The following is a 13,469-nucleotide window of genomic DNA, read 5'->3' on the forward strand; positions in this document are numbered from 1 at the left end:
CAACCTTGAGCTGGCAACCCTACATACTGCCTTGCCGTGTGAACATGCAGATTTTCATGCTAATAAAACCCTTGAAATCAGAATCAAGTCTTTTGTGTCTCGATCCTCGTTTCCTTCCTCTGCTTGTGCTCCGCGGCCCCCATCCCCCCCCAAGATTTCATGGCCTCCCTGTTTTCCTCCTCTGAGATTTCCTGTCCAAAGATATTCTCCCCCAGGGTTTTCTTCAACAAACAGCCACAGCCAATGGGTTTTTGTGGGGTGAAATCCACCTTGCAAAATGCCCTCCACCCTCTTCCTGTACCATTTGGTCCCGGCTCCCAGTGTTTGTGGTAGGGTTAATGTTTACCGCCTCCGCTTCTCGGCGCTGCTCCCTTTTTCTTTGGGGAATGTGGGCGGGTGTGCAGAGACAGGCGCATCAGGAAGATTCCTTCTAACAAGTTTCTCACCATCCTCCCGGAAGAGAGGGATGGGGCACGCATGGCAGCTCCCACTGAAAGGGCCCAGTCATTTGACTAAAGCATCCAGCCTCCACCTGAAGCCCAGGGTTGCCAACCGGCCTGGAGAAAAATGTCCTGTTCTCTTAAATTGGAACTTACCGAGCTGTTGTTTATCAGGCGATGGTCTTTTCTTCCATGTGCTCGTTTCTACATATTAAGCCTCTGTTAAAGTGTATTAATTCATGCCATCGTATTCCCCATTACGATGTATGAGTGTGAAAGCTGGACATTGAAGAAAGCGGATAGGAAGAAAGTAGAGTCCTTTGAAATGTGGTGTTAGAGGAGAGGGTTACGGATACCGTGGACTGCCCAAAAAACAAATCCGTGGGTTATAGATCAAATCAAGCCTGAACTGACCCTAGAAGCTAAAATGACTAAACTGAGGCTGTCGTACTTTGGTCACATTATGAAAAGACAAGTGTCACTAGAAAAGACAGTCATGCTAGGAAAAGTTGAGGGCAGCAGGAAAAGAGGAAGACCCAACAAGAGATGGATTGACTCAATAAAGGAAGCCACAGCCCTCAATTTGCAAGATCTGATCAAGGCTGTCAAAGACAGGACATTTTGGAGGACATTTGTTCATAGGGTCGCCATGAGTCGGAAGCTACTTGATGGCACTTAACACACACAAAGTGTAGACGACCGGAGAAGGCAATGGCAAACCATCCCGTAAACACAGTCTGTCTAGTAAAGGTTGGGATGTGACATCACCCCATGGGTCAGTAATGACCTGATGCTCGCACAGGGGACTACCTTTACTTTTACCAAAAGGAGCAGGACATTCCCCTCCACCCCTGTCCAGCCTGATTTTAACTTGATGTTGCCACTCAACATACTTCCCTTGCGTAGATGCTGCCAGTGGGCCATGCTGCATTGACGACACACCCATCCCCATTGCCAGCACTAAATCTTTTTAACTCCAGCAATAAATGCTCTTTGGGAATGCTGGAAAGTGCAAAGCCACTTGTGGATAAAAAGAAGAAGAGCTACTGCTAGGCAAAGGATCGTACCCCCTTTCCTGCCTCAGCTCTAACTTCCCCTCTTGCAAAACTGTTTTTTCCTCTTTTCATAAAATGATGTCTTGCATTTTTAACATTCTGTGTGCATGATAAATGTGGGATTCTTAAGCATGGTTTTCCCCTGCCTCAAAGCTTTCCTTCATGGATTTCTGTAGAAGCAGGTCTCTGCTTATGCTCTTTTGCATCCAAGGAGCTTTGCCCTTCACTGAAATTAATAGAGAATGGGAACCAATTGCATATGTCTGAATTTGGCCAAGGCTTTTACATTGGGGTGGGGGTGGGGGTCGTTTTTCCATTCACCAACCTTGTTTGATAAAGCAGGTATTTGCAAATCAAATCTGGAAGAAAAGCTTCCTTTAACGTCTTTGCATCAAAGTTTGCACCATTGTCAGCTGATTAGTATAAAACGCACTGTCCACGTGACCAGTGTTGACATGAACTAAGCAAGCTAACTGCGGTTCAGTTGAATAGATTTTGGCTTGGCTGAACAAGCAAACAAGAGCTGCGAGATAAGCTTTTTAAACTTTAAAAAAAGTTATAAAATTTAAATTTAAAAAATAAGTAATATGGTAATGGTAACTAATTCCAGGAATAACGAAAGGGAGTCACCTGCACAGGCAAATCCAAGATGGCAAATTACAAGCCAGTTTCAGGTTTGCAGTTCATTGCCTTGAAAAGCAGGAGAGGTGCTCCTCTACAGCTTATCATGGGCAGCTGCCTTGGAAAGCTGTGTTTGCCTAGCCTGCTTACTCTTTTTCATTACTCTCAGGTGATTTTGCCTGCTTCGTCACTAGCCAGTGTTGTCTTTCCCCTTCAGCCCTTCTTGGAATGATGTTCAGATTTGTTTCCTCTTATTCTGCAGAACAGTGGGCAAGAGAAACTATCCCCACCTCTGCTCGCATACCCACCCTAGATTTATCGAGGCAAAAATCTCTCTTACCCATACTCCTCTCTGCTCTGGGCACGAAACAAAGTGTAAGGCAGAATTTCGTTCAGGTTACCAAACGTGTTCTGCGCCATCCCGCGCTTAAACCCTCCCCTTTTCCATAGCCCTGCTCTGTTCTCACCCACCACTGGCCATTTATTCACAGTGCCTTCTATTGCTGTCTGTTCCCCCCCATCTCCCCCCTACCTATATCCTTAATCCTCCTCCAGATCTCTGCCTTTTGTATATTAGATCTTGCAAGTTGTAGCTAGGGTTGCCAGGTCCCTCTTTGCCACCAGCGGGAGGTTTTTGGGGTAGAGCCTGAGGAGGGTGGGGTTTGGGGAGGGGAGGGACTTCAATGCCATAGAGTCCAATTGCCAAAGCAGCCATTTTTCTCCAGGGGAACTAATCTCTGTCGGCTGAAGATCAGTTGTAATCGCAGGAGATCTCCAACTAGTCCCTGGAGGTTGGCAACCCTAATTGCAGCACATGCCCTTCCCTTTATATGGTCTCCAAAGCATTGTATGTGTGAGGTGCATGCATGTGCATCTGTGTTGAGACCACAATACTCATGTTAAGAGTATTACACGACGACGTATATATGTATATATAGTTCCTTTGCATGCTGGAAGATGGAGGGGATCCTTTTTTACACATACTGCTAAATTCAAGGAACTGAGGTTCTCTGGTCCGTTTCTTTGCTTGAATCTTGTCTACGTACCCTGGCGTTTATTCTTGCTGTAGTTCTGGGGGCACTGACAGCTGTGATATCACGGTCACTGTGTCATGCTGTCCCTGCATTTAGAACATTAACTCCAGCTCGGTCGTGAACTCTCTTACCTATTTTGCGTAGTTTGCCAAACTACCAGTGAAAATGGAGCTAACAAGAACGGAGCGGGTTTAGGAACCGTTCAGAAAGACTCAGCAAATCTCAAAAAGGTTCCGGTTTCAGATAGAAGGACCAGGGGGTGTCTTTTCTCATGCCCATGAAGCATACTGTCGATTGCTTCCCGGGGGAAGCCCCTGGTTTTGTCGACGAAGAAAGCACAATGGAGCCAGAGAGCGTCTGACGAAAACAGCCGTCTTGGGTCTCCAGCTGCCGATTTCATCGTCTCCGCGCTTCGGCAGACTGGCCTCGGTGTCTTCTTTTCCCCACCCCTCTGCACAAACTGTCCAACAACTTTGCATTACAGGAAACATCTGCCGGGAGGGGAGGGCCCAGGCTGGGTTACTTTAGGGCATCGGCCGACGGGATCGCTCTGAAATTTCAAGCTTGTGCAAATCATTCCAGGATCTCCCCACCACCACCACCACCCCGCCGCCTGCATGAGAAAAATTAACCAAGAGCAAAGCTGCCCTTCAAGGAAGTGACAGCCCAGACTGAAGAGAGGGCGAGGCCATCGGACGGTGTTCGGTGTTCGGAAGCTGCGGCTGGAACCAGCCTGCTGACTTATTGCCGCTTTGGAGATGTCAAACCAGCCCGGGACTGGAGAATATTGTTTAGACCTCTGAGGCGCTTTGAGCTTCTCACTCTTCTGGAGAGTTGGCTCTAGCTGTTCCAGCCTTGGAATTTTTGGACGAGACCTGGGAATTCACGGGCCATCTCCTTAGAGTCCGCCCAAGGCGGGGTTTTTGGCGCCGTTGCTGCACTAGACCCGCAACAAAATTGGGGTTCTCCAGATGAAGGCGCCCCTTCAGAGCCGTGCTGACCTAGGAGGCTAGATACTATGCTTGCTGGCAGCCTCTCTCGAATCAGCTCGTTTCTCCCAGACAATCTCAGGAGGGAGATTTATTCCTCCCCCCCATTTCTGGATCAGCGTAACTGCATAGTAGGGTTAGCTTGGTGCCCTCTGTAGCAAGCAATTTTGGTGGCAGCTAAATGGAAGAAGTCCATGTTCTGCTTGGCGACTGAGGAAGGCGACTGGCCAGACAAGGAGGGGCCTGGGTGCAAGGTCATGGATTCTCTGCTCGACTGCAGCGTGCTCTGGAGTCTCCTCCTTGACCTCGAGGACAAGAGGCTGCTGTGGCAGCTGGAGCTGCTGCACGGCCTTCCCGAAGGGTGCGGCAGTTCAAGATGGGAAGAAATTCCAGCTGTAAGTGTCTCCTGGCTGGAGCCGTCCCCCTTCAGAACAGATGTGCTGCCATCCTCCTCCTCGCTTAGATTTGACCGACAGGCAGAATCCTCCGCCAAATCCTGTGTTCCTTTGCATTTGGGACCGTCTGTTTCCCCAAGGAATCGGGAAAGGCCAGACATAGGGGAAGCTATGGATTTTATTGCACCATCCCTTCCCCTCCTCTCTCCCCCCCACCAAATCCAGCAAATCAGGATGGAGTCATTCAACCCTCTTGAGCGTTTGAAAAAAGTCTGTCCATCCAGCTTACCTAACCTTCTGTAGGCTTCCCACCGCCAAAGTTAGCAGGGATTTTCCTCCCCTTATGATGATCGGAGGAGGGGCTGTGGCTCAGTGGTAGAGCCTCTGCTCGGCCTGCAGAAGGTCCCAGGTTCAATCCCCAGCATCTCCAGTTAAAGGGACTAGGCAAGTAGGTGATGTGAAAGACCCCTGCCCGAGACCCTGGAGAGCCGCTCCTGGTCTGAGTAGACAATAACTGACTTTGACGGACTGAGGGCCTGATTCAGTATAAGGCAGCTTCATGTGTTCATCTCTCACCAAGTCCCCCACTGCAGGCCATTTTGTAGTAGCCAGTGTGTATTTCCACTGCTGTTGCAAAGATTTATAGGGACTGGAGTTGTTTTTTCAGGTGACTTTAGAATGAGAGAGAGGATGCGATCCGAGTAAGTACTCTGGTAGGAATGGAGGCTGCGTGAGCGTATTTTACCCAGCACCCACGATGAGGGATCTGTGTTGGTTCCAGTCCGCCTATCCCAGTTTGGGCGCCTTCTAGCTTCATTGGCATGTTTGGATGGGCGAGGCTTTATGACGTTCCGAGACCCTTAGCTGTGCGGTTAGCCCTTCTTGAGCAGGATTGTGTAATGCTTTAGAGGAGGAAAGCCACTTTCCTGGTTGCCTTCTCTTGGAGTAAGGTTGAAAAGAGGAAAGCATTGCAGGCTGTGTGTGTTGTTGTTTTTCCGTCTTGCTCAGTGTTGCCTGAAGAAGGGAAGGCCTTATTTTGACAAGCTGGTTCCTTGAGGAGCGTGAGATGCTGCAGCTGGTTGAAATGCCCACGGCTGAGCGATTTTTTTAAAAAAAAATCCCACAAGGGATTCACCAGTAATTGGTCTCATTCAGTGGCATGTAGTCGTTAAGAGCGGTGGTTTGGAGCAGTGGACTCTAATCTGGAGAACCGGGTTTGATTCCCCACTCCTCCAGATGAGCGGCGGATTCTAATCTGGTGAACTGGGTTGGTTTCACCACTTCTACACATGAAGCCAGCTGGGTGAACTTGGGCAATTCACACTCTCTCAGCCCCACCTACCTCACAGGGTGTCTGTTATGGGGAGGGGAAGGTGATTGTAAGCTGGTTTGATTCTTCCTTAAGTGGTAGAGAAAGTCGGCATATAAAAAAAACAACTCCTCCTCCTCCTCTTCCTCCTTCTTCTTCTACTTTTAATGGTCACACCCTGATCTGTTTTGAGGGTTTTTTTTGCTGTCAAGTCACAGCTGATTTATGGCGACCCCGTAGGATTTTCAAGGCAAGAGGCGTTCAGAGGTGGTTGGCCATTGCCTGCCTCCGCGTCACACCCCTGGTATTCCTCGGAGGTCTCCCATCCAAATAGTTGTCAGGGTCAAGGCTGAGAGTGTGTGACTGGCCCAAGGTCACCCAGCAAGTCTCCATGGCAGAGTGGGGATACGAACCTGGGTCTCCCAGGTCCTAGTCCGACATCTTAACCACTACACCATGCTGGCTCTCCTTTTTTGAGTTAGGCAAAAGTTAATCCATTCAGCATCCCATGTTTCCTCCTTGTTCAACTAGAATTGCCCTGGTAGCCATTAATCTATGGTAGCCATTAAAAATGTTTGACTGATTGATTGATTGATTGAAGAAGAGGAACAGGAGTTGGTTTTTATATGCCGACTTTCTCTACCACTTAAGGAAGAATCAGTCCAGCTTACAATCGCCTTCCCTTCCCCTCCCCACACAGACACCTTGTGAGGTAGGTGGGGCTGAGAGAGCTTTAAGAGAGCTGTGACTAGCCCAAGGTCACCCAGCTGGCTTCAAGTGTAGGAGTGGGGAAACAAACCCAGTTCACCAGGTTATAGTCCACCACCCATGTGGAGGAATGGGGAATCAAACCCGGTTCTCCAGATTATCCATCGCTCCAAACCACCGCAGTTAACTACTACACCACGCTGACTCTATAGCAGCACAGATGGCTGCAAGAGAAGATCTTTGCAGCCCACCAAGACGTGCCATTTCTATTTTGCCAGCCTAAACTGCTATTACGTTTAGGAAAGACCAAGAGTGTGTATTCGTCTACTCAGTCCATGAAAGGGCCCATTTCTAGCACAAAACCTATTTTCCCAGAACGTCCTTAGATTGAGAAGACAGTTACTATGACTGCCACACATTCATTATCTTGGAAACTCCGTCCTATACAGTTTCCTTGTTCCAGAACTTCATGCCCCATCCAAGCCAATGTTGCCCTCCTAGAGCTATGATAAGTACCCCAGCCTGTTGTCCAGGGTTGCCAGTAAGGTTTAGAGAAGGGAGCAGTTGGCTGGTTCTTGTAGGCTATCCGGGCTGTGTGACCGTGGTCTTGGTATTTTCTTTCCTGACGTTTCGCCAGCAGCTGTGGCCGGCATCTTCAGAGGAGTAACGCTGAAGGACAGTGTCTCTCCATCATCCGGAAGCAGTTGGCGTTCATCAGTTCCAAGGAATACTTGCCAGAGGCCTGCAGTGTGCCATTTTTTGACGGGGGGCATTGTGATGACCACTGTATTTAGTACTGGCCAACATTGAATCTAGAACCTGACACAGAGGGGGGTAACCCCGTCTGACTTTCTGGAGACTTAACCTTTCTAAAAACCAAATGCAAGTTTCTATTCTTAATGGCGATGGAGTTTGTTAAGGGGTGGGTCATATGCTATAAAACAAGCATAGATCAAAACTACCACCCCATCGAGAGCGTCTTTTCTTTCCCGGACTCCTAAATCTTTTACTCTGCCTCTCCTTCCTTACCCTCGGCCGTCTTGTCCTTGGCAAAGAATCCTTTGAACGCTCCCCAGACCTAGCACTGTGGTTCAAGTGAATACAGGGGGACCTGCATATGGGCGAGGGCTGCTAGGAAAACATGGTAAAAATAGCGGGGCCGTTCTTGATGAAAGCACCCTGCCTGGTTTTATAGCATTGATTTCTCTGGTGTGATCTACAAGGAACAGGATGGTACCTCTGCTCACGCTTCCCTGATGAATCACATTGTCTCATAGGCTGTAGTTCTTGGTTCCCCCACCCACCCACCCCGCCCATATGTACTAAAATTATCCCCCCCTGCAGTTACCAGTGCCAGTCTTGGGCAGTAATGGGATAACATTGCCTGCTTTTTCCATGCTTAGTTGCAAATACTAACCCTCCCCCTCCTGGCTCTCTGCCCTTCCCTTCTACCTAACAAACTATCCACTGTTCACAGGTGCTGAGTCCAACCTACAAGCAGCGGAATGAAGACTTCAGGAAACTCTTCAAACAGCTTCCCGACACAGAGCGCCTCATAGTCGGTAAGGCTTTCCTTCTCCCCAGGGTAGTAAACGCCAGCCTTCCCAAGGTCGGCTACAGAAGGTTGGACTCTTCGGAGATGTAAGGTGCTGAGAGAGAGGCCCGTCTGCCATACACAAGGGTGGGTTTTTTGAGCCAGCACTGAGCTGGGTGGTAGCTTTGCTCCCTGTCTGATTACAACTAGCCTCCAGGCAGCTTTGAATAGTGGATTCTGGGGCCTTATTCCCTGCTAAGGCCCTTCCCCTCCCCAAACTTTGCCCTCCCCAGGCTCCACCCGCAACTCTCCAGGAATTTCCCAACCTGGGGTTTGCAACCCTGTTCTCCCCCCACCCCCGGTCTTGATTTCATGCACTCCTCAGTGAGGTTTGGCCTGCATTCCTGTTTCACTACTGAGTTTTTTTATTCTTCATATCTTACTTGGGTAGTTTGGGTGTTTGTGAAAAAAATGCAACTGAGAGGATTTGGCCATTGATCACAATCAGGCAAAATGTGACTGAGGCATTATTATTACTTTTAAATAAAGCACAATATACTGTTTTAGAGATTTTAAGAATCGTCTTGAGGCTTATTTCAGTCAGCAAACTTGCTTGTAGGCACCTCCATCTGTTTTTTTTTTAAATATATATATATATCGGCCTCCGCCCCAGGAATGCCAGCCTTCAGGTGGGACCCGGGGATCCCCTGGAATGACAGCTCAGATTACAGAGATCAGTTCCCCTTGGAGAAAATGGATGCTTTGGAGGGTGGATTCTATGGCATTGTACCCCACTGAGGTCCCTCCCCTCCCCAGGCTCCACCTCCAAATCTCAAGGAGTTTCCCAGCCTAGAGCTGGCAATTAGTGATGCCAGCCTCAAGGGGGGACCTGGGGATTCCCCAGAATTACAGCTCATCTCCAGACTACAGAGATCAGTTCCCCTGGTGAAAATGGATGCTACGTAGGGTGGACTCTCTGGCATTGTATCCCACTGAGCTACCTGCCCTCCCCAGGCTCCATCCCCAAATCTCCAGGAGTTTCACAACCTGGATCTGGCAACCCTATACCCCCCATCCCCTGCTGGTGGCTGAGGGGGACCTGGCAACCCTGCCCCACACCCAGTTATTTGTTTACCAATTATTAGAAAATATCCACAGGGCTCTGCTTCCTTTTAGACAGTGCACAATGCCTAGTTATTTTTAGGTCCCTAATAAACGTCCTCGGTATTGTTTACAGTTCCTTCCTCTTGCTTCTCTGCAGATTACTCCTGTGCACTTCAAAGAGACATTCTCCTGCAGGGCCGCCTCTACCTCTCTGAAAACTGGATCTGCTTCTACAGCAACATTTTCCGCTGGGAAACATTGGTGAGTGCCTTTACTCTGCTCAACCCGGCCCTCTGCGCGGTAGGACCTGTTTCGGGACCTTTCTGGGAATGCTCTGCTAACCCTTTTCTCTATCGCCTTCAAAATATATATATACATATATTTTTGGCCTGCCCCTGACTGCAGTTGACGGTTCGTTTGAAGGACATCTGTTCCATGACCAAGGAAAAAACTGCACGGCTCATTCCTAATGCTATCCAAGTTTGCACTGACACTGAAAAGGTAGGTGCTAGACTCTTCCATTCCTAACTTGTCTGTGAGAATTGAAAATGTGGAGTCGAGGATAGAGCTGAGCTAGGGTTGCCAGCTCCGGGTTGGGAAATAACTGGAGAATTTGAGGGTGGAGCCTGAGGAGGGCAGGGTTTGGGGAGTGAAGGGGCTTCAATGGGGTATAATGCCACGGAGTCCACCATCCAAAGCAGCCATTTTCTCCAGGGGGACTGATCTCGGCAGTCTGGAGATCAGCTGTAATCCCAGGAGATCTCCTGTAATCCCAGGAGATCTCCAGCCACCGCCTGGAGGTTGGTCACCCTACGCTCAGCCCAGGAATTGGGGAATACCAAACAGAGTTCTTTTGGTTTTGTGCCGCACATGCAAAGAAAACATACCAAAAACATTCCATTTGTATTCCGAGCACGGAGCTCCCAGGATGCATCTGGTTGACAGGCCTGGGGTGGACATGCAGGGGAGGGGCTGTTGGCTCAGTTTGTAGAGTATCTGCTTGGCATGCAGACGGTCCCAGGTTCAATCCCCGGCATCTCCAGTTAAAGGGACTGGGCAAGTAGGTGATGTGAAAAACCTTTGCCTGAGACCTTGGAGAGTGGCTGCCGGTCTGAGTAGATAATACTGACTTTGATGGACCGAGGGTCTGATTCAGTATCGGGCAGCTTCATGTGTTCATGTGTCATAACAAAGGCTTTGCAATGTGTAATTCAGCTCTCAGGGGTGCTGCCTTAGTGAATAAAAGCAGTGGGGTGGATCATGGGTAGTTTGCCAGCTTTGGGTGGGGGCGGAGCCTGGGGAGGACAGGGTTTGGGGAGAGGAGGGACCTCAGCGGGGTACAATGCCACAGCGTTCACTCTCCAAATCAGCCATGTTCTCCAGGGGAACTAGTCTCTGTAGTCTGAAGATCAGTTGTAAAAGCAGGAGCGCTCTAGGCCTCACCTGGATGTTGGCAACTCTAATCATGGGGCAGAGAATTGGAAACAGTACATATTAAGGCTGAACTATTTTTTTGCCTGCCACCTCTTATGAGCTGTTGAATTCATGCATCACCAGGTGAAAATGAGATTCGTGTCTAGTAGCACCTTAAAGACCCACAAGATTTTCCAGGGTGTGGGCTTTTGAGAGTCAGAAGCTCCTTTTGTCAAAAGAAGGGAGCTTTGGTATCTGACAAAGGGAGGTTTGACTCCACATTTGATTCCCCCACTCCCTCCACATGAGCGGCAGACGTTAATCTGGTGAACTGGGTTGGTTTCCTCACTCCTCCACATGAAGCCAGCTGGGTGACCTTGGGCTAGTCACAGCTCTTTTAGAGCTCTCTCAGCCCCACCTACCTCACAGGGTGTCTGTTGTGGGGAGGAGAAGGGGATTGTGAGCCGGATTGATTTTCCCTTAAGTGGTAGAGAAAGTCGGCATATAAAAACCAACTCTTCTTCTTCCTCCTCCTCCTCCTCTTCTTCTTCTTCTTCTTCTTCTTCTTCCTCCTCTTCCTCTTCCTCCTCTTCTTCCTCTTCTTCCTCTTCCTCCTCCTCCTCCTCCCCCCTCCCTCCCTCCTGAAGGGGGGTGGGGTAGATCTTCCCAGCTGTCGCAGACACAATCCCCCCTTTTACAAAATTTAAGGGGGTAAAGGCCCCTTTGCAAACAGCGAGGCTGCACCACCATAAATGGGGCGCAGCAACGCCGTTGAGTTAGGGGGCATTCCTGGTGCCCCCAGAATGCCCTAAGAACGTCTCCCGGGACGCTGGCATGGGGATTTTCGTGGGAGAATGCCAGCAGGAAGCCGCACCGGCAATCCGAGGGCCACGCTGCCGCCACAGTCCAGGTGGGCCACCATAAGTAGCCCTACACTGGCTCCGAAGAGCATTTGCCTCCTCCCCCTTCAGGATTGCACTGCAAAGCTTCTATACCCTGGAAAATCCTTTTGGCCATTAAGGTGCTACTGGACTTGAATCTTGACCTACTGCAGGCCAGCATGGCTACCTACCAGAAACTGGTGAAAATAATACTTGAGCTGCAGTAACCGACTGCTGTGCAAGTAGCGCATAAATCTGAGGCCGTGCAGGCAAGGCACGCAGCCCTCTGATTTGATTCTTCTTTCCTTGCTTCTTCGGTTCCCAGGTGTTTGCTCGTAAATTAGCATGTTCTCGTCTTCTTTGCCAATGTGCTCCAAGGCACCGTTTTAATGAGCAATCTCTCTGCCTTTCACAGCACTTTTTTACTTCCTTCGGTGCCCGAGACAGGACATACATGATGATGTTCAGGCTCTGGCAGAACGCCCTCCTCGAAAAGGTATTTTATTGGTTTGCTCCCTTTGTTTCTTCTGACCGCTTGTTCCTCGCCTTACAGTGCAGCGTTCTCTCCAAGGCTGCTCGCCGAATAAGATTATCGTGTAAAATAGCTACAATAAAATCAGCCACGTGAAAAACACAAGTCCGTAAGAAAGTAGCAGATAGGGAAATTTAAAATGAACAGGCCGCTAGATGACGGATTGAAAGTGTCGTCCTAGGCAGAGTTAATGCCTTTCTGAGCCCATTGACATCAGTGCACTTAGAAGGGTGTAACTCTGCTTAGGATGGCGCTGTAACTTTGTAGTCTCATGCAGTTACTCCAGGCTAAGCTTGTTGACATGGGAGTAACTCTGTGTTGGATTGCACCGTTAAAAGCATAAGGGCAACCGGTAAGTCTCTTTTCTTTGCATTGGCCGCCCCTCCCCCCCAAAGAAAATCATTGAGTACCAAAACCCTGCTGAGCCAGTATGTCTGAACTTGGATCACAGATTCACTGTGGGCAGAATTTCAACAGGGAATTGCTTTTATCCTCAATTAGCACAGTTTGTCAGAAAGTTTTTCTTGAGCCTTTCCTTAGGAGGGGATAATTTATTTATGTATTTGTTTCAAGCATGCCTGTGCCACCCTTCCACCCAAATGGAGCCCCCAAGGCAGCGAATATCAGGCACTAAAACATTTAACATTTAAAATTTATGTCTAATTATTTAACAACACCGTAAGAACTATGAACATAAATGACAAGCACGCACAACCAGGCTGGAGGGTCAATTAAGAGCAGTAATAAATTGTAATCAAATAAATAAAGATGTTCCTATGGACAAGTGGCATGATTTAAGAGACAGACAGAAGATATATATTGCCTGCCACTATTAGCACAAATGGCATAAATTTACTCGTTGCGTAGGATGAAAAGCTAATTTAAAAAAAAGTGTTTCCATGGCGTTTAAATTCCAGCAACAGCAAAGACTGTGATGCTAATCGATGGTGCTGATTAAATCACAGTTGAAATTCAAATCTGAAAATGTGCAGGCCAGTGTGAGGCAAAACCAAACCCTTTTGACCTTGGGCCTGTGCAAACGTATTTATTTATTATTTAAGCACGTCATTTATATCCTGCCTTTCTCCCCACTGGGGAGCCGAAACTGCACACATCATTCTCCTCTCCTCCTTTTCATCCCCATAACAACCTTGTGAAGTAGGTTAGGCCGAGAGAGTATGACTGGGCCAAGGTCACCCAGCGAGCTTCCATGGCACGAGTGGGGATTTGAACCTGGGTCTCCCAGGTACTGACACTCTTAACCACTACACCACACTGGCTCTCTTATCTGGCAGTAGAGCAATGGCAGCAGCCATGTTTTAGGCACAAGGAGCTCCTGGGAAATGTATTCTCTTGAATCCAGCGGACTTGTTCTTTGCAAGCTTCAGTGCAAGCACTGGTTAAAATCTCAAAGATTTATTTGCATGACCAGAAGAGCTCACAAGAAGTGCACG

General features: G+C 48.7%; 1 protein-coding gene across 4 annotated transcripts in view; it reads left to right on the forward strand.

Annotated features, from left to right (window-relative positions):
• Nucleotides 1-13,469, forward strand: part of LOC130487435 (protein Aster-B) — a 100,879-nt gene that overhangs the window by 70,303 nt on the left and 17,107 nt on the right. For all 4 annotated transcript variants that reach the window (XM_056860930.1, XM_056860931.1, XM_056860933.1 and 1 more), the window contains 4 exons: nucleotides 8,029-8,113; nucleotides 9,347-9,450; nucleotides 9,595-9,690; nucleotides 11,899-11,979. In XM_056860930.1, the coding sequence (XP_056716908.1) occupies nucleotides 8,029-8,113; nucleotides 9,347-9,450; nucleotides 9,595-9,690; nucleotides 11,899-11,979 (366 nt within the window). The remainder of the gene's footprint in view (nucleotides 1-8,028; nucleotides 8,114-9,346; nucleotides 9,451-9,594; nucleotides 9,691-11,898; nucleotides 11,980-13,469) is intronic.

This window comes from Euleptes europaea, chromosome 14 (genome assembly GCF_029931775.1).
Source record: "Euleptes europaea isolate rEulEur1 chromosome 14, rEulEur1.hap1, whole genome shotgun sequence".
In the NCBI taxonomy this organism is placed as follows: Eukaryota; Metazoa; Chordata; class Lepidosauria; order Squamata; family Sphaerodactylidae; genus Euleptes; species Euleptes europaea.